The sequence below is a fragment of the Mauremys reevesii genome, linkage group 4, assembly GCF_016161935.1.
Source record: "Mauremys reevesii isolate NIE-2019 linkage group 4, ASM1616193v1, whole genome shotgun sequence".
In the NCBI taxonomy this organism is placed as follows: domain Eukaryota; kingdom Metazoa; phylum Chordata; order Testudines; family Geoemydidae; genus Mauremys; species Mauremys reevesii.
Window position 1 is genome coordinate 19999115 of NC_052626.1, and position 26897 is coordinate 20026011.

Consider the following 26897-nt stretch of genomic DNA (forward strand, 5'->3'; position numbering starts at 1 on the left):
AGAAAATCAAGTTCCAAAAGCTTATTTTTAAAGAAACTCACAATGTTTACTTTGAAAGCTAAATGAGACATGGCTATTACTCATAATTACTCTGAGTAAAAGATTGGTACCATAAACAAGTTTAAAGTTTTATACATAACTGGTCTCATGCTTATGCATGAAAAGCTTTTATTATTATTAATTATTATTTTTAATGGATATATGTTTCTAGTCAGGAGGATGAGAAGGGGAAATATATATGTCTCTGCTGCTACAAGTAAAAACTATGGTATTTTCAACTTGCATGTGTAGCTGAATAAAAAAAAATTGTTTTTTCTGTTCTTTTATAAGGTTCTTTGGAATTCATTTACTTTTTTCCTTATACTGTAGAAATCGTTTATAAGCAGTCCTATTTTATCCAATACATATTAACATGTGCTCACTATATATTTGTACAATAGGTAAATACATCCATTTGCAGCTTTTTAAATTGTTATAGAATCATAGAAATGTAGGGCTGGTAGGGACCTCAAGAAGTCCAGTCCCCTGAGCTGAGGCAGGACCAAGTCCTGGAGTCAGTTTCCTGTTTTTGTTTAATTAGTTTGTTTTCTGAAACTAATACCAGGATAGCTGCTGGTCTGCTTTGCCAGAGAAAAATAAGCGGTTATTACACTTGAAAGTTTTGAACATTGGAGAAAACACTAATAAGTGATTGGCTCTGAAGTTTGAGACTTAAAGTAGCCTAAAATCTTTATTTGTAGACTGATGCAATTGTGTCAGCATGAAGTAGGGGTTGCTAACAGAATACTCCTTTTTAGGAAGAGCTATCGAGACTTTGACAAATACAGGAAAAGTGAAATTCGTCTGCAAATTGCGATGCAGTACAGCTGGTATAATATTTTGCATTTTAAAGTAATTGAGTATTATTTAATGCACAAAAATATTGAATGCTCTTCCATTGTAGGTGTCTAAATAAAATTGCCAGATTAAATCTGTGTTAGCTTGAAGGTTGTACTGCACAATCGTACTTAATAATTGTCTGCAGATAGCTTATGTTAACTTTGTTATTCTTTATTTTTTAATTTCTGAAATTGTTTGTTTTAAATGTGTTTGATTAGCTTGTTCATCTCCATGAGCCTAAAAAAGGCACTGGATTTTTAATCATTGGATTTTTAAATGGATTTCTGCTGCTGGCATTTTCTGACCTAATTTAAAAAATGCAAGGCAGAATTGTGGATAAAGCCATTAAACTGGAAATAATGTCATCTGCACAGAGATCAGCAAACATTCTATTTTAGTTAAAATAGAACCAGATACTCATTTGTAATGTTAAGAATAGGTCTGTTCACACCGCTTCCAAAATGTACCATACCATAACAAGGTCAACTTCCTATATGAAATACAGGCAAGGGAAGTCACAAAAGATTAAACTGTTTAATTAGACTTTGGGTGTGGGGAGGGGATTATCAAGTCTTTAACTCGGTGGTGTCCAGGCTTTTCAGGCTGAGGGCCGAACATTACCTCAAAAGGCCAACTGGCCCCAGTAAGTAATTTGGAGCAGACTCTCTGCCGTGTGGTGCTTCCTTTGTGCTGTTCAGCTGGTAAAAAGACAGCGGAAACCACTTGGAAATTTCAATGGATATAATAACCAGCGTAACCAATTCTTACATCCTTCTCCCTGCTGCCCCTGGCATTAAGAAAAGGGTGTGCTGAGGAAAGGTGACTAGAGTTTGCTGCACTCTGGCTATTCCCAACTGTGCTATGGTCTCTTGGGCACCATAGCCAGTTAGCAGTTAGGTAAGTCCCAGCCCCAGGGTAGGTTAGCTTTTGCAGCAGGCAGGAAGGAATTGAAAAAGCTAATATTTTTGATGGTGGGTCTCTCTTTGCTTTTTTTCCTGTCCCCTGGTTTGGGGTTGGTTGTGTGGGGAATGTAGCCTGTTAGCAGCAGAGACAGCAGACAGACTCCTATCCTGTTTGTTTGTGTTTCAGCAGTCCAAACCTTATTTTTTTTTTTTTTTTTTTTTTTGATGGCCTCCCCTCTCCCATTCATCTGTCTTCATCAGGTCTTCATCTCTTGTTGCCAGATCTTCTTTCATGAAGAGGGAGAGGGAGAAGGAGAGGTTGCTGTCAGAGCAAACAGAGCAGCAAGAGAGAGAAGAAAGAGACATAAGAAAGATGGCCATGCTCTCCCATGGCTGCTCCTGCAGACTGACTGAGTGTTGACAGTTGGGACCCCCACCCTGAACCCCCACCTCTGTAGGAGGGGTTTCCCTATGCATGTGTTGAAGAAAGTCCCTTATTAGCAGGAGATGGAGCAAATGGAGGGGAGGCTACTCATGGTGCTGGAAGGAGGTTGCATTGCTGGGGGTCCTGAGCATGGCTGGGGTGCCCTGAATTTCTGTGCCCCTCATTGGATGGGGAGACAGTGGTTGGAGAAGACAATGGAGGAGAAGGGAGGGGACAAGAAGAGAGAGAGAAGACAGACAAGTCCCAGAGAGAGAGACTGGTGGAGTGAGGTGAGACCTGGAGGGGTAGCAGGGTGTAGCACAGGGGAGGGAGGGAGTGAGGGGGGAAGGGAATGGAGGGGCAGGCAGCAGGGGGGCAGGGGCAGGGGGGAGGGCAGGGAGAGGGGGGCAGGAGGAAGGCAGCACATAGGGGTGAGAACATGTGGAGCTCTGGGCACCAGCCATCTATTGGTGGGAGACAGTGCCTGGGGGGGCTTGGAGGAATGGGAAGAAACTCTGAGAGGGAAGAGATCTCCTTTTCTGTCCTTGGGATCTTCAGAAAATAGTGTCCTTGAACTACTGGTTATAAGATTGTAGAAACTTACTGGTATAAAAGGGTTTAACATATATATCTTGTATGTTTTTGCCAGTTTATTGTTGTTTATTTTTCATATGAAAATATTTCCTTTCTCCTATCTCTTCCTATTTTTTTTTTTCTCTATTCTTCTTTCTAGTTTATATTTTTATGAAAAAAAAATGGAAATTGAACTGAAAAAAAAAATGAAATGACCTTCCTTGTGAAATCTCTTTTTTTGACTGACATTTTTTTTTTTTTTTTTCACACTTTTTTTTTTAGTTTTTTTGTACATTTTGAGCAGTTGGATTGGAGATACACAACTTAACAGCTGCTTACTCATTTTTAACTTGAAGGGCCTTGACGGCGCCCTCCGTCACCTCGCGCCTCGCTCCTGCTTCCAGCGCCTGGAGCTAGCTCTTCCCAGCTCCCTCCTGGCCTCTTCCCCCCCCCCCCCCCCTCCCAGGACCCCCCTTCCCTCCCCCCCCAGGCCCCTTCCCAGGGGAACCCCCACCCTACTATCCCCACTTCGCCTCAGTAGTGGCTACTGCCCAGTCTCTATCTAGCCCCCATTCGCTGGGGCAGACTGCAGTAGACAGCACTCATCATCGGCAAAGGGGGTTTGGACCTGCTGCCTTGGCCTACCCCTAGGTTGCCCCCTGCAACCCCCCAGTACCTTTTTCCCTATGCTAGGCCACAGCCTGGGGTTTTCTAGGCTGGAGCTTCCCCAGCCCTGTTTCACCCTAGGTACCTTATCTCAGTTCCTGGCAGCCAGGCCCATCTCCCTCTAGAAACAGAGAGAGACTGACTGGGCTCCTGGCTCATAGCCTTTTATAGGGGCCAGCTGTGGCCTGATTGGGGTGTGGCCCAGCTGCGGCTACTTCCCCAATCAGCCCAGCTTTGAGAGCAGCAGCTCTCAAGCCCTGCCAAGCCACTTTTAAACCCCTTAAAACCAGGAGCAGGGGTCTACCCTGCTACAGGTAGGGTCTTTGGGAGTGGGCTGGATGGAAGCTCCTGGGATCTATCCTTATTGATTAAGAATGTCTGTCTGCAGGATACCAAGGGAGGAAAAATAACTCTTGAAGTGGTAAGAGAGTGGCTCATTAGACAGTCAACAAGAAGGTGTGAGTAACAGTAGGGAGAAATTAGTATTGGGGAAATTAAGTTTAGGTTTTGCTTTAAAAGTTATTTTCCTCCCTTGGTGTCCTGCTGTTAATTGATTTATCTTGTTAGACTGACCTCACACTTGGTAAAGCAACCCCCATCATTTCATGTATTTATATCTGCTCCTGTATTTTTCACTTCATACATCTGATGAAGTGGGTTTTAGCCCACGAAAGCTTATGCCCAAATACATTTGTTAGTCTCTAAGGTGCCACAAGGACTCCTCATTGTTTTTGCTGATACAGACTAAAACGGCTACCTCTCTGAAACCTGTCTACAGATGGGCAACTGAGGTATAGAGAGGCTAAGTGACTTGCCCAAGATCACACAAGGAACAGGCAGAACAGGAAACTGAATCTTCATCTTCCATATTCCAAGCCAGTGCCCAACCACTGGGATATTCTTCCTCCCCTCAAGCCTTGTTATTTGTTGCAAATTGCTCTTGTCAGATGGGCTTTCAAGATGATACGATGAGCAAAACAGGTGCAACACTTTTTGAAAATGTTTACTACCTGTAAGCAATTCAGGGGCATAGACGGGAAGTACTTTGTGAATGCTTTTGTTTATGGGAGGTAGTTTATTACACATCTGTAATGTTTGGTAACTGAATCAACAACATTTACACCTCTACCTTGCTATAACACTGTCCTCGGGAGCCAAAAAATCTTACCGCGTTATAGTGAAACCGCATTATATCGAACTTGATTTGATCCGCCGGAGTGCGCAGCCCCGCTCCCTCCCCCCCCGAGCGCTGCTTTACCGCGTTATATCCGAATTCGTGTTATAACGGGTGGCATTTTAACGGGGTAGTGGTGTATTTAGGAGTTCATTTTAGAGTGTAAGACTCCCAAGTGATGAATGTAAAGAAAGTTACAGTTCAGCAGACCCATCTCCTGGAACTTATCACTATATTGCAAGTGAATTTGTGGAATCTGGAGGAGTAGATATTTGCAGTGCTCTTGTTGTTGTAAAAAGTGCAGTCCCCCAGAGGAGGTAGATTTTCCTTGCTGCAGGAATAGGGAGATGTTTTATGGCTTAAATGTGATAGGTTCAGGTTTGTTGTGAAAGGCGAGTGACGCCATGTAATAACTAGTATATGTAGAAGAAATTTATTGGAAAGATGATGATCTCATTAAGGATACATACTCTGCTGTTTTGCATTATACTGTAACACAACAGTACTTCGGAAGAAGGACTTGGACTGACTAAAAAACTGTTCCAAACTTTCCCTTGTTTTCTCAGTAGTTTTGCTTGAATTGAATACAGATTATTATAAATTACATCAGTGAAGATAAAATGATTGAAACAAACTGATTTATTCAACTAGATCTTGACAAGAGAAAATATGTTGGAATTTTTGCCTTTTTGCTAAATTTCCTGATATTTCAAAGACTATGCTACTATACTTGGGACATCTAACGCATGTTTATTTTTACAATCTTTCTGAAAATAATTAACTTGAAACTGAAGAGGAATCTTGCTTGGTTTCTGTACTTCATTTCTCATGTGGATGAAAAGAAGGCAGCAGCGAGTGAAACTGCAGGTTTAAATCTCCTCTCTCCCCTTCTCCTCCTCCTCCTGCTCAACACTGTGTAGTTATTTTAATAGTGAAAGGCACTTAGCCATAATGGTTTTCAGTAAAATAAACATTTAGAAGTTTTAGAGAAGATTTGTATCTAAAATGCAGGCTGTCAGGGTTTTCTTGTTTGTTTGTTTTTTGCAGATTATATAAATAGCTTTTTAAAACCTTTATGTATGCAAGTTAAATGTTTTTGCACTATAAAATTATTTATATACAAATATTCTCAGAGGTTTCTATAAGGAGAGGCTAATGTATGAATTTATCATGCTCTCCTGTTTATATGCTGTGGCATGTGTTAAGCATAATCATAGATTTTAACAGATATGCATAAAATGTACTGATCTAGAGTAGCGCACTGAGTTCTTAGTTATCAGGAGTCAAACTGGGATGGCTTGTTGTGGCTCTGAAAACCAGTTATTTTCTTAAAGATTGTCATTTTGTACTCCAAGATCTGAGCTTTCATTTTGAAGAAAAAAAAGTGTTTAGCCTTATTGTTGGGATGATAATCTTGAAAATGTGAACAAACATAACCTGATGCAGCGATGTTTTCCTGAGTCTGCAGACATTCTGAACAATAGCTCTGAGAGATGTGGATTGCTGCCATATGTCTTAGGTGGGAAGATAGGGGGCAGTCTGAAGCTTAAGGATGATAATTTAAATGTCAATATTGCCAACTTTCACTGCTGATCAAAGCATACAAGAAGGAAGGACTTTGCAGATCTGCATAGTTTAGTGTAAGTGGTGTCTCATTTTGAATAAAGTCTGTGGTGCATGGGAGAATACCACCTATTTTTCCCATTCTGACCCTTGGAGCCATCAAGCAGGGAGAACAGGGAAGCATCTGCACCCTACCAGTCAGGAGCCAAGCCTGAAGTCCACCAAACACAAAAAAGATCAGGGATATCCTGAGCCCAATTGGGATCCAAGCCCAAGAAGATCAGATGAGCCCAGATAGGCATGACTCCCTATAGGGCTCAGATACTAAGGAACGCAACAGAGCACGTGTGATTATTTTCAACATGTGCACAATATACTAGGAGCAGCATTTCATTTTGGTATCTTATCTTTGTGTCTTTAAGTGAACATATGCTGATTTGTGATGGAACTTAGAAAAGTTTTTCTTTTTCATTTTGAGCCCTGCTTTAATATATAGCTCACTGTAAAATGTCTTGGCCATTTAATCATAATAGTAAGCAGCAAGCTTAGAGACGATATGAGACCTGTAAAGCAGAATACTGTGGAAGAGATGTCTGTTACAGTCATGCTACTTAAAAGAATTAGTACAAACTACTAATACTTAGGATTTTCTCTCATTTGGTAAATCAAATTAATACCAAAGTGTTCCATATCTGATCTAGACATTATGCAAGTGTTTTTATACCCCTTGATTTTAGGGCCTCTGTTCCATACTCTACCCGCTTCATCACCTGTTCATCTTTTATAAACAGTTTCCATTGATGCTGACATGTACTAGGAGTAGGGTTACATGGGTTACTATTTCCAATATGAACTCTAATTCTGCTCCATAATATGACCAGCAGGAGGTATTTACAGAGTGGAATTCCCTCAGGAATTTAAGTGAGTCATGTTTATATCATACTGATGCCTTAGCAGCTTGAAAAGGAAATATTCCAAATTTGGATCTCCCTAGTGACTGAACTGCTTTCATGCATCTGAGCTGATTTTGTGTGTGAGTGTATGTAATAGTATATACAATTTTATATATTCAGTCTATAGTTAAACTTAAACTTGCACATTCGTTGATTTACTGTAGGGTAAGTGATGACAAACAGCTTATATTCTAAATTAAAATATGTCTATAAAAATTCTTTCCAGTCTGAATTTCAGGATGGATATAAAATAAAAACCTGAATGGAAATAATTTGGGTTTGCTTTACATAAAAATGAAATGTAATTCAGTCAAAAAAAACCCCACAAAGTTTGAAATAATTAGCAGATATTGAGGCAGAGTAGTGTACTGGAATTGGTTTGGTTATGAGAATGTGAAACCTTCCTGAGTTCTAATCCTTGCTTTGCTATTGACTTAGTATGTAGCATTGGGCAAGTAACTTATCCTCTGTGTTTGTTCCTCATCTGTCAAATGGGAAGGATACTTAACTCACAGGAATGTTTTGAAGGGTTAGCTAAGTGTTTGTGCAGTGCTTTGACAATAGGAAATGACTATGTGCATATTACTTTTTATTATACTATTACTGGGTGCTATTGGATAAAAAGGACACTCACCTGAAAGAAACATTTAGATATTCTGTGTCGTAAAGTATGACCGCTCAGGAAGACTATGAAGTTACAGTGATATTGTTAAGATATTGTTGTATATAAAAAATGTTAAAATGCATTATTTGCCATTCCCCCTCCCTCCCCCCCCGCAGCAATCCCTGTTGCAATATGAATATACAGTAGTTTTATGAGAGTCTGTTCTTGTGACTAGGGGAACCTTTGCTTCTTTTCATTCTATATTGTGAAGGGCAACAAAGAAGCAAAAAGCCCACCTTAATGTGAGCTTGTCAAAATCATTGCTTTACATTCCCCACTACTTGGACCTCACAGAAACCACTCTGCAGGGACAGAAAGACTGGAGATCTGTAGATTTCAGAGCAGTGTGTAGCAGAACTGGAGGTCAGTTACTCAAGTGCCCTGTTTCTCTGTTACCTGGTGGATTTCAGAGCAGGAGTTTTCCTCTCTTGGGGTTGGGGCTAAGACACTGGTATGGCAAAGGATCGGTTGGCAGCTCAGATCATTACAAAACTATAATGCAAGGCAACTTGGGAGGACCAAGAGCAGAGACTCTGAACCAGATCTTCTCTCAGATGCCAGGAAATGTGGGGTTTGTCTTAGATTTCTCTGTGATTGTTCCTTTGCCCTGTCTATGAATCTTAAAACCTCTCTTCCCTTGTGTAAGCATTGTTTTGAGTTTCATCTCACAACACTTTCAAAGCGCTTTTTAACTTCCTTTGATTTTTCTTTGGGAGTGCTTGTAATGGGGTAGGATATGGTGTACCTTTAACTTTGTTATTAATAATGTAATCTTATGCATTAGCTCAAATGCTGCACTGAATGTAGAATGATTACAATGCCAGCACAATAGCCTGCCTGTTTCATTACTAAACTTTACTGATTGCATTAAATTTCAAACCAGTTGTAACAGAAGTTGCAGTATTTTCTCCTACCAACTCTTCCAGCTATTCAGGTGTTGGCATACTATGTTCTGTTTGATAAGAATGTCATGCAGTTCTGGTATTGCAACATTCATTTATCTAAGTGTAGCAGAGCAGATATTTGGTGTGAGAGAGCAGTTTCAACTTTTGGAGTTTACTTTTGCTTTGTTTTTTATACTCCCACTTTTAAAAAAAATCTTTTTATGAACATGTTTCACAGAGTAGAAGGCCTGAGTGTGTAGGTAGAAATGACTTGGTTTTTTTTTAATAAAAGACTGTGAGATTATTGAAATAATTTGAATAGTATATTAGATTCCTGTTAGAACAATAGTTAGCATTTCATATCTTGAAAGTGCCTTACAAATTGTAAATAATATTCAATAATTGCTCCTCATTAACAAAGTGTTAAAATTGCCCAAATATTAGGCTTCAGTTTTGTGAAGGTTTTTGTTACCTTTCACATGCAAAATTTGTTAAAACACTGCACAGTAATTTGTTGACCTCAATTTAATTTCTATTAAATCTGCCAAAAAATGGATCTTAAGCAGTAATAGTTAATCAAAAAATGGTAGCTTTCCTATAGTTTTTGTTTGTTTTTTCTCATTTTATTAATATTTATTGCAACTAGAGAAAAATTGCTTTCATGTGCTGTTGTGGGGAAAAATAGGATTTTTAACTCTTTAAAGCTTGTGGTGGCCATCTTGTGTGTAATCCTTCTGAGGAATCTTCATGACTGTCTGAAGTGTGAAAATCTTTACTTTCACTGCCAAGTTAAAAACAAAAAGAGCCCCATGTGCATTCTTTCTTATATGTGTATTGGCAAAAGTCAGAATTGTCTTTAGGATTTCTTTGAGGAGGACCACCGAGATGATTCACGAAAACACCACATGTAACTTGCTCAGTTTAAATAAGGGTGGGAGAGACAACCTTTAGGCCAGAAACTGGAAATCTGCCATAGAAATTCAATAAAAATAAACACATTTAAAATAAATAATTATCAAACCTAAAAGATGTATCCATTCCAGATTTTCCCTCTCTCTATCTCCCCCCCCCTTTTGTCTCTCTGTCTTACTCATTCTTTGGCATTGTACCATTTTCATTTTTGTGTACTGTTTTCTGTTCTCTTTTCTCTTATCTTTTGGTCTACTCTTTCTTTGAGTAGCAGCATTGTTTTCTCCTCATTTTTTGTCTTCCATATTTGCTTCCCTTCTTCATCCACTTCCTTGCTTTTTCATGTTAACTTTTCTCTTCTGCCTTGTATTCTGTTCTCTTCCCATGGTATTATCCATCTTCTGCCTCCCGCTGCCTTCCTTCTTATAGGGGTCCATCCTTCCTCTTCTGCTATGGGAGCTGTTATTAGGGATGGGGTTCCTCTCTTGCTGCCCCTCTGCGGACATGTCTGCACTGCCTCTCGGAGCCTCCCAGCCTTGGTCCACAGACTCAGCGCTGTAAAAATATCTGTGTAAGACAGTGCTTTGATGTGCTCTCAAGCCCACCTCTCCCCCCAGGCTTAAGAGCCTGAAAGACTCTTAGATTTTTAAAGAGACTATACTTTGAATAATAATTGTTAGAAATTATTTCCTGCATGTGCTTTTGCTCACAAAATACATAGTTTACCATAATTAAGGAAAAAGTCTCATCTAAAAAATAAAAACCCAGGAACATCAAGTATTTGTTACATTTGGTACATGTCCAAGAGATAACACATAGAACAATACCCCCATAGAACCAAGGGTATTCAGAAAGCTAGAAACAGAAAACAAACAAGTAAATTACACATAGTGAAATTCTGATCTTGTGTTTCTGGAAAATCTGATTTGTGGCATTTGTAATCCCTCTGTTGGTTGCTTTTTAGCTGCGGGCCAAATGCATAAAACTCTGGCAAAGCTCAGAGGAAGAAAAGAAAAGAAAATGTATTTTAGATTCTAATTGGGACTTAAGAACATTCTTAGACTACTGATTTCTGGTTTCTAATGTCACAAAATTCAATGTGTGTAAATAATCATCTTAACGTAGTGCTTTGTGCTTTCTGCAGGTTGGGAATCCACGTGTAGAACTCACACTCTCTGAACTTCAAGACATGGCTGCCAGACAACAGCAACAGATTGAAAACCAACAGCAAATGTTGGTTGCTAAGGTAAAAATACGAAGGAGTGGAAAAGAGACAACTGCAACAATTTAGAGACTTAAATAAGCTGTTCATAGATAAAATTATATATAGATTTCCTTCAACATACGCATATATAATTTTCAAGAACTTAGAAAAATACACTACAACATTTTGAATAAAAGAAAGAGCCTGAGAAATCTGCTGCATTAACAAATACTTATAAATGCAGGCAATATAGAACACTACAGTTTAATAAACAGTAGACATGGAATATTAGTATGACTCCTTAGTTATATTAATCTTTAAAATGATTAGTATGTTGTTGTTACCTCTTTGTGTTAGACTCACTTCCTAATATATAAACATGAATGTATGCTCAAAGTTTTGTATTTCTGTGAAGCATTTTGTGACACTATTACAGATGCTATATAATATATACAGTACGTATTGCATGCTTGGACTACAGGACTGAAATACATTTAAATGGATTCAAGCTAACAGAGTTTGCTGTATTTGCAGTTCTCTGGAAGAAATTATATTGGGGGAAAAAAAGAAACATTTCCCTTATTTGCTCAGTGCATGGGCTGTCATTTAGAGAGTTGGAACTTTATCTTACAGCAGATCTCCTTATCTTTGCCTCTGACCATTGTTTGCTTCCTTTGGGAAATTGAGTAATGGAGGGTTGGAAGACATTTTGCAACAGCAGGAAGCGTGTTGCTAGCAGCAGGAAACAAATGCTTGCGGAAGCTTCACAGATGTGTTGGAATTAATGTTTAGTCTGAAATTGGTTTTGGTGTATATTTGATGTTTGACTTAGTAGCTTCAAAAGCAGTGTGCCCTGTGTCTATTTTTTGAAGACAAATTTGTATAGGCACAAATCATAGTAGGTTTTTCTAGGAGTATTGTTATACATTTTAATTACATTTTACTATCATATGTGATTTTATTTATTTATTTAGAAAAGATGTATAGGCAAGAAAACCATCCAAGGTTGATAGTGAAGTTTGGGTTTCTTTAAAGTCAAGTTTTGTTGTTTGTTTGTTTTGCCGTTATCCACCTATTAAAAAAATTCCTCTAAAGTTAGATTACATGTTCTCCTTGTTTTGTCAGGAACAACGTTTACGTTATCTGAAGCAGCAAGAACGCCGTCAGCAGCAGTCTATTTCTGAGAGTGAAAAGCTTCAAAAACTTAAAGAACGGGTGGAGACCCAGGAGTCAAAGCTGAAAAAAATACGTGCCATGAGAGGACAAGTGGACTACAGCAAGATCATGAATGGCAATCTGTGTATGTGGATTTTTCAAATCTATTTCCATTGTAAATTTCACTGATAATATTTTGTACTGTAACTTGCAAATATTAGTATAGCAACAGGATATTGAATTGAGTATTTGTTCTATTTTTAGAAAGGGTCTTTCACAAATGAATTAAATAAGAAATTGATTTTAGTAAATATGTTCAGCTTTTTGCAAATTATGTTAGCATGTTATAAACATATGTTTGTATGCTATGTTAAATTGATGGAAACGTTTCTGTATGTAGGACTACAGTTTCCAATAGCTGTGTGTTTAGAACTATGAAAATACACAAGACAGTTGTACTGGTATTTCATTTGGTTATTGTGGTGTGTTTTTTGTTAATTATAGCTACTGAAATTGAGCATATCAGTGCCATGTTCCAGGAGAAGCAGCAGGAGTTACAAGCTGCAGTGTTAAAAGTAGATCAGCTAACTCAGCAATTGGAGGACTTAAGGAAAGGGAAATTGAATGGATTCCAATCTTATAATGGACAGATGACAGGACCTGCAGCTGTAGAATTAAAAAAGTTGTACCAAGAACTACAGGTAAACTATTAACTGAGACATTTTTCACAATATCTGTAGATTAACAAAAGTAACACTTACCTCCCCAACCTAGTGTTGCAACTAGTGTTGTACTTGATTTTGGGAAACCCCATTAACCAGTATGATAGAATGTGTGTTAATTTGTAAGGGCACATTAAATGTATAAACCTCAGGTAAAGGGAACTTCATTAATTTTCAAAACCACGTTTTTATCACCACATTTTTACAACTTGTAAATAATACAATAACCTGTATAAATGTTTGAAGAGGATTACTCAGCAATGAAGAGAATGTATATGCAAAAATGGAACTCTACATGTAAACTAGTACTTGTTTCTGTTTTCCTTTTTCTAAAATGTATTATCTCAGACTAATTTTTCAGATCTTAATCTTTTCTCTTTTGTGAGGTAGTAGGTATAGCAAACATTGTGTAAGGTGCTTTCATAGCTAGAAAGTATGATTAAGCAGTGAAAATATCCATTGTAAAATGCAGTATGAAAACATAATAGTGAATATGTGATATAATTAAAATGTATAGGGGCTAAATAACAAGCCTGTCCTGATCATATTTTAACAGAATCACCAGAAGTAAAATATAAACTGCAAATACAAGAAAAATTTGCAGTTACCCTATGCCTTATTTCTCCAAGTATACCTTTATAGCTATAGTGTAGATCTTATTAATTTAGAAGGTAAAGTATTTTGCTTACATTGCTATGGTTTCTGGTTAAATATATGAAATTACAAATTTTAACTATGTACCATTTTGCCAGGATTTCATGGTCTTTATAATTTGCTTATAGTGTTTTGTGGTTGAGATGTGAGCTCTACCATGTGTTAGTTTAAAAATGGGAAATACAAGTAATGCTTTTTGACATTTCTCACATTCTTGGGATGCATGTATTTCTTTTATCCTTAGCTCTGAACCTTTGAGTATAGATCAGGGATTGGCAACCTTTGGTATGCGACCCGCTAGGGTAAGCACCCTGGCGGGCTGGGCCGGTTTGTTTACCTGCCGCATCCACAGGTTCAGCCGATTGCAGCTCCCACTGGCTGCAGTTCGCCACTTCAGGCCAATGGGGGCTGCGGGAAGCAGCGTAGGCTGAGGGATCTGCTGGCCGTCGCTTCCCGCAGCCCCCGTTGGCCTGGGATGGTGAACCACGGCCAGTGGGAGCCGTGATCGGCTGAACCTGCGGATGTGGCAGGTAAACAAACTGTCCCGGCCCGCCAGGGTGCTTATCTTGGCAGGCCGTGGGCCAAAGGTTGCCGATCCCTGGTTTAGATTGATTGTGATTTTTTTTTTTTTAAATGAGGCCACTCTTGTATGATGATTTCATGTAATTGGGATGTGCTCTTTAACAATCACTAAAATATAATTTTTTTCTCTGAAGTGGAGGGAAACTTCATTCAAAGTATTATACCAGGTTGCACAGTATGAAGCTTAATCTAATCTTTTTTACATTTTTATTTAATTGAAAAAGAAGTGACCTTTTTTCCCCTATTACTTACACTAGGTGAATCTCCATTTCTGGAGCAATTCTAAGTGCAAAGATGCTTAACAGATTGCTGAGATGTCTGTATTGTTGCTTGTTGTCATTTTGACCCCCTACATATTTATCAAGATTTAAATTTGCCTCAGTTTTTTTGCATGTAACATCAACATGAGAAGTGGAGAACTGGGGCAAAATATCAGAATTATTTAAGGTGCCAAAGAGAGCCAAGAAAAATAATTATGAAGGACACAGTGATTTTAAACTATAGAGGTTACCCACCCCCTTAACCTTTAGAAGCCTTCAAATGAAGGTTTCACCTTAATTCCCATGTAGAAAGGAAAATCAGTGTCTAGACTGTGTACCAGTTCAGTTAGCATCCCATTCATGCATCAAGAGGTTTCATTTGGAATTGGAAGCAGAATCAGTAGCATAGCTTCTGTTGTTGAAACTGACATTAGTTAAAAATTGACTGACTTTAAAAAGGTTTAAAAAGATGAGCTTACCATCAAATTTTATATATGATTTGGTTTTCATCTCATCAGTGTTCTTTTATGAAACATCTTTATGCTTAGATGCTTGGAGTTGCCATAAGTTGGATGATTCAACATGTACTCATGAATGTACAATTGTTTCCTAGGATATATTTTCTTTTGCTTCTTTTTCCAAATAATTGTAGTTCAATGCAAATGTTTACTTAACAGGCTACGTAAAGTGTAGACTTACACCCAAGAACTTAGTTGATCTATATTACTTCATGTCTTTGGATATCTTCTAAAATAATTTGACAGCAGGTGAAATAAAGTATCTACTGTAATTATAACAATTGCATTTTTAAAGATTCGTAATAGGCTTAACCAGGAGCAGAACTCCAAGCTTCAGCAGCAGAAAGAACTTTTAAACAAACGTAACATGGAGGTGGCTATGATGGACAAGCGTATCAATGAGCTGCGTGAGCGACTATACAAGAAAAAAGTTGAGGCACGTCAAAAAGAAAACATTCCTGTAAGATAAACTATTAAAAGGGCCACATTTTAGTGGTTTCAACAACCTAAAAAAGTCATAAAATGTAACTTTTTTTCTCCAGCTGAAAAACCACAGTTACAAAAACACTTCTTTTGAAAATAGTAACCTTTTAGAAATCCAGAATTTTGTCATTCTTTCCACTGAGATTAGGAAAAGCTTAGATTGCAATGTGTGATTTTCCTTTTATTTTTGTGTTAGGAACTAGGATATTGTTTAAAATTTGCAACAGTAACAATATTTCAGAAATGAGGGCTTAATTTTTGGCTTTCCATCAGGGCATTTGTTAGGTTTGGATAATTAGTAAAATATTTGTTCCCAACTATGAAAATCACCACCTCCAAGCCTGGAGCAGAAGGGTGATTTTTATTTAAGTGGTTTGATCTGCCAGTAGTTGAATAACCTGGTCAACCAGTGCTTAATTTGTGCCAGGGCTTGCAAGGCTGAGCCCCGGCACTTCTAGGCTTGGCAGTTCATAGCCCCAGCACCTCTGGGCTTGCTGCATCAGTTATAAATGTATAAAAATTGCTTGAGCCCTGGCACCTCTTTCATTACAAATTAAGCACGGTGGTCAACTGCATGCTGGACACTGTATATAGGGTGACCAGAAATCCTAATATTAGGGGCTTTGTCCTATGTAGGCAACTATTACCCCCTCCCACCCCAAATTGACGCTTGCTATCTGGTCACCCTAACTCTGTGTGTGATTTCTGATGACCAGGTAAAGGCCCTGATGGAGGGGCCACTTACACTTAGATTCACTTTTGATTTTCAGTGCCCTATTAGGGCCCCAACCTTATAATGTCTGAGGTGAAGCAAGCCCTTGAACAGAAAAAATATTTTCTTTGTGGAAAATATAGCCATGGTTGAGAACTCTGTGTAGTTTGAGGTGGGCAAAGTCTGTTTTGTGGAGTAGAAATCTGCTTTTCTGGTTCACATTTGATTAACAAATTTGAAGTGACTTATCTACCATGCATAATTCTAGATTATTCAACCATACTTTTTCTTAACACGCTAGAAATGCCTAGATAAATAGACATTTACACCATTGTTTATTTGTCTATTTTAGTTAAATCGTATTAATGGAACATCATCGCCCCAATCATCTCTGACTGCTTCAGGAAGAGTAGCAGCAGTGGGGCCTTACATCCAAGTTCCTAGCTCTGGCAGTTATGCTGTACCAGTAGACCCAGTGAAACCACAGTCTCTCACCATTGCTTCCACTGCGATTCATGGGAGATCAAAATCTGGTAAATACTTAAGTGTAATGGTTATTAAAATATTTGGGGTAAGAGGAGGCAAAGCAATGGTCCTTGGTCACATGTCTTGACAATCTTCTCTGGTCAAAGTGAGCTAGGCTTCTCAGTGCTGTTCTGTGAATTGGGCATATTAGTCATTCGAGATAGATGTGAGGTATTTTTGTCTCTTCTCACTCATCCTAAGAGCTTTGCCAGACTTTTACATGGCTAATGAACTGAATATGGCACCTACAAAAGAGCATGTACAATTGTCAGAAATGTGATCATGAACAATTCTGCTCTAGAAGTGTTTCTAAGTAATAGATTTTAAATCAGTTTGTATTTTAAAATCCAGTATGTAACTCCAATTTAATCTGTAAATATAATACAACTAATTTTTGCAGCATTTTGTTTTCATCTGTTTTTAAAAAGCACTCTGCTTTGTCTTAATTTTTTTTATTTAAGTAGTATTGAATTGGGCAAAATATACTGCTTCTCAAAAAATGAAGTTGTGATAGATTTCTATTCTGAGATCTGTTTCCCCAGCAAGAGGAGAGCTTGCCAAAATAAGTTTGAAAATGATTGGTTCTGGCTCTGGGGTGTCTGTTTTGTCTTGTGCTACTTCTGCAGTGGAATGTCCTTTAGGATATGTCTACACTACGGGATTATTCCGATTTTACATAAACCGGTTTTGTAAAACAGATTGTATAAAGTCGAGTGCACGCGGCCACACTAAGCTCATTAATTCGGCGGTGTGTGTCCATGGTCCGAGGCTAGCGTCGATTTCTGGAGCGTTGCACTGTGGGTAGCTATCCCGTAGCTATCCCATAGTTCCTGCAGTCTCCCCTGCCCATTGGAATTCTGGGTTGAGATCCCAATGCAAAAACAGTGTCGCGGGTGATTCTGGGTAAATGTCGTCACTCAATCCTTCCACCGGGAAAGCAACGGCAGACAATCATTTTGCGCCCTTTTTCCCTGGATTGCCCTGGCAGACGCCATAGCATGGCAATCATGGCGCCCGTTTTTGCCTTTTGTCACTGTCACCGTATGTGTACTGGATGCTGCTGACAGACGCGGTACTGCACTGCTACACAGCACCATTCATTTGCCTTTGCAAGGTAGCAGAGACAGTTACCGGTCATATTGCACCGTCTGCCATGCCATTGTAAATTGGCGATGAGATGACGGTTATCAGTCGTTCTGTACCGTCTGCTGCTATCATGGGTGCTCCTGGCTGGCCTCGCTGAGGTCAGCCGGGGGCGCATAGGCAAAAATGGGAATGACTCCCCGGGTCATTCTCTTCTTTATGTTTTGTCTAAAAATAGAGTCAGTCCTGCCTAGAATATGGGGCAAGTGTACTAGAGAACCAGAGAGCACAGTTGCTCTGTGTCAGAGCCCCAGAGGTCCCACAGAAATGATGAGCTGCATGCCATTCTAGGGGGTGCCCCTGCAACAACCCCACCTGTTGCTTCCCTCCTCCCCCAACCCTCCTGGGCTACTGTGGCAGTGTCCCCCCATTTGTGTGATGAAGTAATAAAGAATGCAGGAATAAGAAACACTGAGTTTTTAGTGAGATAAAATGAGGGAGAAGAAGCCTCCAGCTGCTATGATAGTCCAGGCAGGATAGAATCTTTTCTTTAGACATGAAAGGGGGGGCTGATGGAGCTCAGCACCCAGTTGCTATGATGAGGACGGTTACCAGCTGTTCTGTACCATCTGCTGGGAATGACCAGGAGTCATTCCTATTTTTACCCAGGCACCCCCGGCCTACCTCACCGAGGCCAACCAGGAGCACTCACAGGATGATGACGAGGACAGCTATCAGTCCTTCTGTACTGTACCATCTGCCACCGGGGAGGGGAGGGGGAGGGGAGAGGATGCTGCGGTTTAGCGCTGCAGCACCCTGTCTACCAACAGCATGCAGTAGACATAAGGTGACATTGAAAAAAGGCGAGAAACAATTTTTTTCCCTTTTCCTTCGGGGAGGGGAGGGTGTAAATTGACGACATACACCCTGAAACACCCGGGAAAATGTTTTTGACCCTTCAGGCATTTGGAGCCCAGCCAAGAATGCAAATGCTTTGCGGGGACTGTGGGATAGCTGGAGTCCTCAGTACCCCCTCCCTCCCTCCATGAGCATCCATTTGATTCTTTGACTTTCCGTTACGCTTCTCACGCAGCACTGTGCTGAGTCCCTGCTGTGGCCTCTGTCTATCATAGATTGGAGATTTTTTCAAATGCTTTGTCATTTCGTCTTCTGTAACGGAGCTCTAATAGAACAGATTTGTCTCCCCATACAGCGATCAGATCCAGTATCTCCCGTACAGTCCATGCTGGAGCTCTTTTTGGATTTGGGACTGCATCGCCACCCGTGCTGATCAGAGCTCCACGCTGGGCAAACAGGAAATGAAATTCAAAACTTTGCAGGGCTTTTCCTGTCTACCTGGCCAGTGCATCCAAGTTCAGATTGCTTTCCAGAGCGGTCACAGTGGTGCACTGTGGGATACCGCCTGGAGGCCAATACCGTCGATTTGCGGCCACACTAACCCTAATCTGACATGGCAATACCGATTTGAGCGCTACTCCCTCATCGGGGAGGAGTACAGATATCGGTTTTAAGAGCCCTTTATATCGATATAAAGGGCTTTGTTGTGTGGACGGGTGCAGCGTAAAATCGGTTTAACGCTGCTAAATTCGGTATAAACGCGTAGTGTAGACCAGGCCTTAGTATTCCAACTGCCAGCTCCTTTCTGACTGCGGCTAATGAAGGAGCTTCTCTGCAGTCATATCTATAATATGTTCTTCAACACTATGGCCCCCATGTATCCCATAATTAACAATTCTGTCTATATTGTAATACTCCTTCTCATATGGGGCCTGGTATAGGAAACCACCTACATCATCTATGCCTTGGGTGCTTGAGCCTATTGGCTCACATTCTCCTAGAGCTCTCTGCACTGGGCAATTTGTCAGTAAATGTCTTAGTAAAATCAAAACTCCAAAGAATGGGTTGGTAACAAAGAATCTCCTTAAGACTGAGAAATGCACAGTCCTAAACCTCTGACCACAGGAGGTGGATTGGGGTCACCTTTTAAGTGAGATGACAGATAAGCAATGACAGATTAGCAACTCCTTTGTGTTGGCTTCTGTTTTTTTGCATTTAAGTCTCTTATCACATGGAAAGGGTCAATTCATAAGTTGCAGTTTATATACAAACACCATTTTGGTATTTGTAAATCTTACTGTTTTTTTTGATGATTGCATATATACTTCTAGGTCTGCTGTATTCTACCCCAGGGGTTATACTGCATTAGACCTTTTTAGACTGTAAAAGAGAGATCGTTCTCTAAGACTTTGTAGTGTAGAGTAGTTCTTACTTTACATGCTTATGACTTCTAATTGTATTTAAAGCAATTTTTTCAAAAGAGCTGTATATGAAAATATTGTCTATCCACTGCTAGAAAAAAAATCAAATTTGAGATTTTTTATTTCAAGTGTCATGTGTTTATTTCTGCATTTCTGAGTTTTCCTGTTCTAATTTCTGCATTGCCATTATGTTGTAATTTTTCCACCACTTTTTTTCTTTCTTTTTTGTGTGTGACTGAATCTGCCTGTCCTGTAGAGACAGTTTATGAGTGTGTGAAAAAATCTCCAGGAACCTGGAAGATTTCTGATTTAGACATAATAGTGGAGCCTATTCTGTCACCTCCCACTTCCTCTCTTCAGTCTGCTGTTCAAAGTGTCATCTGCCTGGCACCTACTCTGTCTGACACCCTGCACTGTGAGTGTGTAGATGATAGCTGGCTAGCTAAGAATGCCAGTTTTTAATATGGTCATTTGAGCTCATGCATACAGATGCATATTAAACAGCAATTTTAGAAACTGTGCTGTGTCCTGGTATGCAGTAGATACACTATTATAATGTAAACTTTCTAGGAGGCTAATTTGGGGATTAAAAGAAAGTAAATGGATTTGGGGCAAATTCATCTCTTGAGTATTGCCAGATGAGTTTCACCAGGGGTGAGTTTGCCCCACTGAGTGTTTAGGTCTAAAAAGATACTGAAAGAATAGTTACAAAAATTTACTAGAAACTTTTGTATAGGTAATCAATCTATAAATTAGGGTGAATTCACAATGTTGGAGAGACCTGGCATGTGTAGGATTTCTTTTGAGATAGGATTATGTGTGAGACTGTGAGGGTTTATATGGTCTTCTGCACTGGGAATTGGGAGATCTGATTTCTGGTCCTGGGGTGAAATCTCAGCCCCCTTGAAGTCAGTGGCAAAACTCCCATTGACTTCAGTGGGACTAGGATTTCATGCTTGCTTTTGCAGTTCACTTGCTACATGACTGTGGGATAAGCATTATCTCCTGTTTATCAATTGATGTGAAATCTATGAATAAGTTCTATAAAAGGCCCAAATATAATAGTAATAGTGAAATCAAGTATCTTCAGATTGTTGGTTTACAGTATATGGTTACTGTTAGAATATACTAGTAAAATGACTAAATAATTAGATGAAAGTGTGTGTGTGTGTGTGTATGTGAGAGAGAGAAGCTGGGCAATAGGGTTAGCGGGAGTGGCTGAGGGATACTGAAGGGAAGTTGGATTTTGGGGGTGCATGGGCAGAAGATGAAGGCAACAGAAGTGTTGGGCGTGCTGGAGGAGGGACTAACTAAGGGAAGCTGGGTTTGTGGAAGTGTCTGGGTAGGGAAAGATGGGGGAAGCTCAGTGGCTGAGGGAAGATGGAGGCCTGGGTAGAGGGGAAGAATTTGAAGATGGCTGGGGTTCACAAAGGGTGTCGGGGGCAGCTGGATAGTTAGACTTTTAGGAAGATCCAGGGGGATAATTTGATAGTTTGGAGGAAGCAGGGGACAGCTGGGTTGGTGGAGGTATCTTGGGGAAAGATGTAGCTTGAAGTGGCTTTGTGATACCTAAGGGAATTATGGGCAACTGGGTGGGGTGATTGAGGGCTGGGTAGGAGTAGGGGGTGGCAGGGACCTGTCAGGGTAGCAGATCAGCTTGGTGAATGGTAGTGTCTGAGTTAGGAGCCTGGCTGGTTGCTGGATAGGGGAGCCTAGGGCCAGTATTGCATCCCTCTCACCTTCTGTCCTTGCCTTTGCCTCCGCTTGCTGCTGCCCTTGGGTTGCCAAGTTTGGTTGGATGAATTCCTGGAGGTTTCATCACATGACATTATCTTTAATTAAAGCTTAATCTTTAATTCCTGGAGACTCCAGTACAAACCTGGAGGGTTGGCAAGCCTAGCTGCCACTGTCAGGGCTTGCTTGTTCCTAACAGCTGGTCCTTCTCTGGTCAGATCCACCAGAGGGAGTAGCAGACAGCAGCTGCTCAGCACCTCTCACCAGCAGACCAGCCCCCTAAGAGAGACACTGGAGAGGTTGGAGACACAGAGGTTGAACATATTTGGTTCCTATTCCTCACCGTAGAATTCTAAGGATAAGTGCACTTGTCCCTAGAGTTCTAAAATTGAAATTTTATACTCAATGCACATTTTTTGTGCAATTGTCTAGCTCTCTGAGCATTCTTTTTAAACCTGTGTGGATGTGTATTTATAAGAGTGAAATGTTTTATGATGTCTTGCTATTTCTTACCCCTTAAATAAGTTTACTACTTCCCTCTTTTCATTCTTACCTACTAAATCTAAACTACTAAATCTAAATCTTCATTCCTTTGTTTAGTGTAAATAGGATATAGGAACTGCTGGAATTGATCTGTGAACTGGAACAGTAATAAACATGCTTGAATTAAAGAACATCTTAGGTCTATTATGTAGTAAATATTAATCCAGTGAACTGTTCATATTTAGAAAAATTGCCCTTACTTAGAGGCACGTATTTTTTACTTTTGTCTCTTTTGGTCTTACTCTTGTTACCTAGATGATGGTAATAAAAACAAGGTGCACAGTTTATGGACAGTGTCAGATCTTGATGTTGGCCCTGACTACAGCACTTCCTGGCATTCTGCAGACTCTGAAAAGCAGTTTCGGGACTGTATGTTACACAAAGTGCTTTGGGCAAAAAATCTACAATGATCTTAACTGTATTAAATTAATAATCAGAAAAGCATTCTTATCCCAACATAATTATCTCTCAGAATTCAACCTAGATTGATTTGAAATTAAAATGTTGTTGTAACTTTTTTGTGTGGAACATTTAGGAAAGATAATTTAAAAGATAATTACTAGGGCAGTTCACAGGCAGAGTGTAACTTTCAAATGAGTGAAGGATAGAAAATAGATCACATAATCATGTGGGCTCGGGTAAAGACAGATTAATGAGCTGATAAACTCTGAATGTGGACTGGCATGGTGGAAATATGGGTTGCTGAACAGTCTCCAGATTCTAACTTCTTTAGAAATTGGATGTTAAATAAAAGTGGCTCAGGTTCATAAGCCCTAAGATGAGTGATGTAAACTGCATTGTATCTACCACACCCTCATGTGGCCTATTTGTGGGGTAACAGTCAAATTGTTTTTGGAAAAAACTGTACAAGGTAGTGTATGGTGACAAATCTGGAAATGGAAAAAAGCATCAGTGAGAGGCCTAGATAGAATTTTTCTGTAAAGTTGAGATGAAGTGGAAGGCTTTGTCACTGAGTATCACTGACCTTCATTTGGTCTCCTCACAGTGGGGTTCCAGGAATCCCAATAAATTCCCCTTTTTCCACATAAGACTTGGCATTTCAGTTAGCATCCTCTGGTAATATAAGGCTGTATGTGCCTCTTTCACAGGCCATTAATACTACTATTAAAATGTTTTGCTGTGGTCACTACAGAGCAGTGCGGGGGACGAAAACAACCGTATCCACCTCATAGAGCAAGAGTGAGTCTAGCAACTGAAATATGATCTTTTAAAGAGGAGAACAAAGCACTAATTCAAAACTGTTTTACAGTGTAACAGCATAGGTCTAACTTTCAGATAGTTTTAAAACTTGTATCCTACTTGGGAAAATAGAAAGTGAATTGTTTCCTCCAATTACTAAAATTGTACACTAAACCATTAAGGACTAGGTCAAGGAATGACTACTTCAATTTACAAGCAATTGTGCATAATATTTTTGCATGCAATGAATAAATATGCCTGTGGCTTGAAATTTTCAACTGATTTAAGATGAATTTCTGAAAAATTAAATCTTTCACAGGGAGACACTATTATAATTACTGAGGGTAGTGGGAAGAGAAGAAAGACATTAATGCATACTTTGGAAGATTTTCGTTTACTGGAATTAATGTAGCTACAACAAGTCTTTACTTACAACTCACTGCATATCAATGACTCTGGGCCAAATTCTGTTCAGTTCTACAGGTGCCAATTTGGAAAAACTCCACTGAAGTTAATGCAGTTACTCAAGATAAGCAACAAAGAATCCTGTGGCACCTTATAGACTAACAGACGTTTTGCAGCATGAGCTTTTGTGGGTGAATACCCACTTCTTCGGATGCAAGAAGTGGGTATTCACCCACGAAAGCTCATGCTGCAAAACGTCTGTTAGTCTATAAGGTGCCACAGGATTCTTTGTTGCTTTTACAGATCCAGACTAACACGGCTACCCCTCTGATACTTACTCAAGATATACATTGATATAATTGATACATTGCAGAATTTAGCCTTGTATTTTGGTAATTCACCAAAAATTATCAATATTGAATGCTAATGGCATATTTCTATGTATAGATGAACTTTAAAAAAAAATTAATTTTGGGCTATGATAGCTGAAATTGCAGTTAGCACCCAAATATTCACCATCTGTCATTAGAGCTAATTTTAATATAATTAATTTGAATGTCAAAGGGTAACGAATAGCTTGTTGTTCCTGGTGGTTAAGCTTTTATTCTGTTCTTCTGGATCAGACTAACATTAATGAGAGCTTATCTGATGTTTGGCATCATATTAATCCCATTGTGATTAAACTAATCTGAATAATGGATTCCACTTCAAATGTTTTGCTTGTTTACAGTGATCGGCATTGATAACCATAAATATCACATTTTCCCTCTATTTCAAGCTAATGATGGAAACTGGCCGACACTTAAACAGAGTTCAACTCCTGTGGTAAAACCACCTCAAATCTCCAATGCAGACTGGAAGGAATCAAGCATGGATACTGCTTTAAAACAAGGAACTGTATCCAGTCAACCGTTGCCATCTTCAGTATTAGGAAGTACTGATAAGCTGGTGGGTTTCGTATGTGGCATATAAAAACCAGTAACCTCATAATGTCTGTCAAATTTGTGTAGTATTTTTATAAATCTTGTTTGCTAAAACTTTTGACTATGGCTTTGGCCTCTCTAGCAGGGTTTGCCTCAGGTCTCTGCTCATCTCACTTCTTCCCTTCCATTTATCAAAAATGTCACTAATAAAATCCTCTTCATCTCCCTTCTTCAAATTCTTTCACTGTCTTCCTGTCTCTTATCACATCAAGTTTCAACTCCTGTCCCTCACCTTCAGGGTCCTGTGTATTGCCACTCATGTACATCTCTGCTTTCACTTTCTCCGACTCTCCCCCTCAAGCCCTTTCCTACTCCTAATCCTCTCCTTTTACATGTTTTGGCTCCTCCTCCCTTCTCAGTTTCACACCTTTCATGTTGTCATTTGCTGCTGCTTGGCATAACTTCCCATTATCCAGTAATCACCCTCCCTCTTCTTTTCCTTCAAAATCCTTTTAAAAAACAAAACAACAACAACAAAAAACTTCAAATCCATCATACATTGAGCCTGCTAGTGTTGTCTTTTTGTGTCCTCTGGTGTTTGCACCATTGCCCAGTGGTTTATATTTTTCTTAGACTGTAAGCTCCAACAAGCGACGGCCTTGTCTTAATTTCTTTTCTTAAAGTGCAATGTAGATTTACTTCACTTTATTACCAAATGGATTTTGTGGTCAAACTTGCAAACTTAGGCGCCTAAAGCTAGGTGCTCAAGTTTGAAAATTGGGCCCTTGGTGGTGCAAATACTGTTTTGATTCATATTTACATATTATAATTGGAGATATCTTACACTGGGCTTGTAAAATTTGTGTGTACTCTCTCTCTCTGATACATGGTGGTTCTCTTGATCTGTGAGTCTTCTGTGGAAAATCTCCTAGAAGCATAATGTCTAATACAATTTTAAAAAACATGCTTCATAATTGTGTGTATATGTAATGTATATTATTATAATTGTGCATATATATGTAATGTATATTATTCTTTGTCCTTCAGAAATATGAATCTGACTAGTTAAGATGTGCATGTTTTTGCTCATGGTTATTTTTATTTTATTTGTGAGATGGTGCAGTCTGCCCAGTTTTTCATACAATACTTGTATTGTTGTTCTTATTTAGGGCCTTGATATGGGGAAAGTGCCACCCACTATCCCTGGTGTAAGTAAGCAGTTGCCTCAAAACTATGGAACCTATCCAAGCCCTGTTCCTTTAGGAACAGGTTCTACAAATTCACTGGAAAGGCGGAAGGATGGCAGCCTACCAAGACCTGGCTCCAGTATAACAAATCGGCAAAGACCTATTCCATTACCACCATCGAGCAATATACATCAGCCTAGTTCCTCACAACAGATACAACAGAGAATTTCTGTACCTCCTAGCCCTACTTATCAACCTTCTGGTCCCTCCTCATTTCCTGGCGGAGATGGCAGGCCTGAGCTCCCTTTAACTGTGGCTATCAGGCCTTTTCTAGCTGATAAAGGATCAAGGCCTCAGTCTCCAAGAAAAGGACCTCAAACAGTGAACTCCAGTTCCATCTACTCAATGTATCTTCAGCAAGCAACACCACCAAAGAACTATCAACAGGCTGTATACAATACCCTAAATAAATCAGTAAAAGCAGGTAGAATATATATATTTATTGCCTTTCCTTTTGAAATAGGCTACTATTACCTCAGACTTACTCAGTAGACTTGCTTTTTGATATGTAATAAATAATAATTTAGTTGAGATTAATGTAAATACACTTACCTTAAAAGCATTATTTTGTTGTTTGAATAACTTGTCTAAATTTAGAGGAAAGGAGGAGGATTTTGATTTTTCTTATTCAAACAGTATGGCATCACAATTTAATTTAACCCCATTTGTAGTTTTTGAGGTGGCAAATAGGTATGTGCTGAGAGACATCTTTATTTTAAAACATACTAGCTAACTATTGGAACAATATGTCTTATTAGATGTAATACGTTGTATTCCAGGTATCTACAGAGATTGATTAAAGAAATAGTCTCTGGCAGGCTTTTTTTTTTTTAAACAACCTTCCCCTTACCATTTATCAATGAATAGTTTATAACTCTATCAGAAGTATCTCCATCACTAACAGATGAGTACTGATATCCTAGTTTGATCAGCCAACTGGGTGATAGGTTATGACATAACCTAGCTATTGACATCTTTTTCTTCTATATTGATTTATGAACAAACAGCAGCATGCGCATCCAGCAGCTTATTGCATGACCTTTCTGATATAAATTCAGAACAGTTCCTCACTGTTTT

At 39.3% G+C, this 26897-nt stretch overlaps 1 protein-coding gene across 9 annotated transcripts in view; it reads left to right on the plus strand.

The window, feature by feature from the left end:
- PPP1R13B (protein phosphatase 1 regulatory subunit 13B) overlaps positions 1-26897 on the plus strand; it is a 116111-nt gene that overhangs the window by 75398 nt on the left and 13816 nt on the right. For 5 of the 9 annotated variants that reach the window (XM_039538513.1, XM_039538511.1, XM_039538516.1 and 2 more), the window contains 7 exons: positions 10736-10837; positions 11921-12095; positions 12455-12651; positions 14982-15146; positions 16234-16414; positions 24429-24598; positions 25743-26244. In XM_039538513.1, coding sequence (XP_039394447.1) covers positions 10736-10837; positions 11921-12095; positions 12455-12651; positions 14982-15146; positions 16234-16414; positions 24429-24598; positions 25743-26244 — 1492 coding nt within the window. Of the gene's footprint in view, positions 1-3739; positions 3759-3832; positions 3866-5437; positions 5486-10735; positions 10838-11920; positions 12096-12454; positions 12652-14981; positions 15147-16233; positions 16415-24428; positions 24599-25742; positions 26245-26897 lie in introns of those variants that run through there. The other 4 variants (XM_039538520.1, XM_039538519.1, XM_039538517.1 and 1 more) reach the window with 4 other exon arrangements.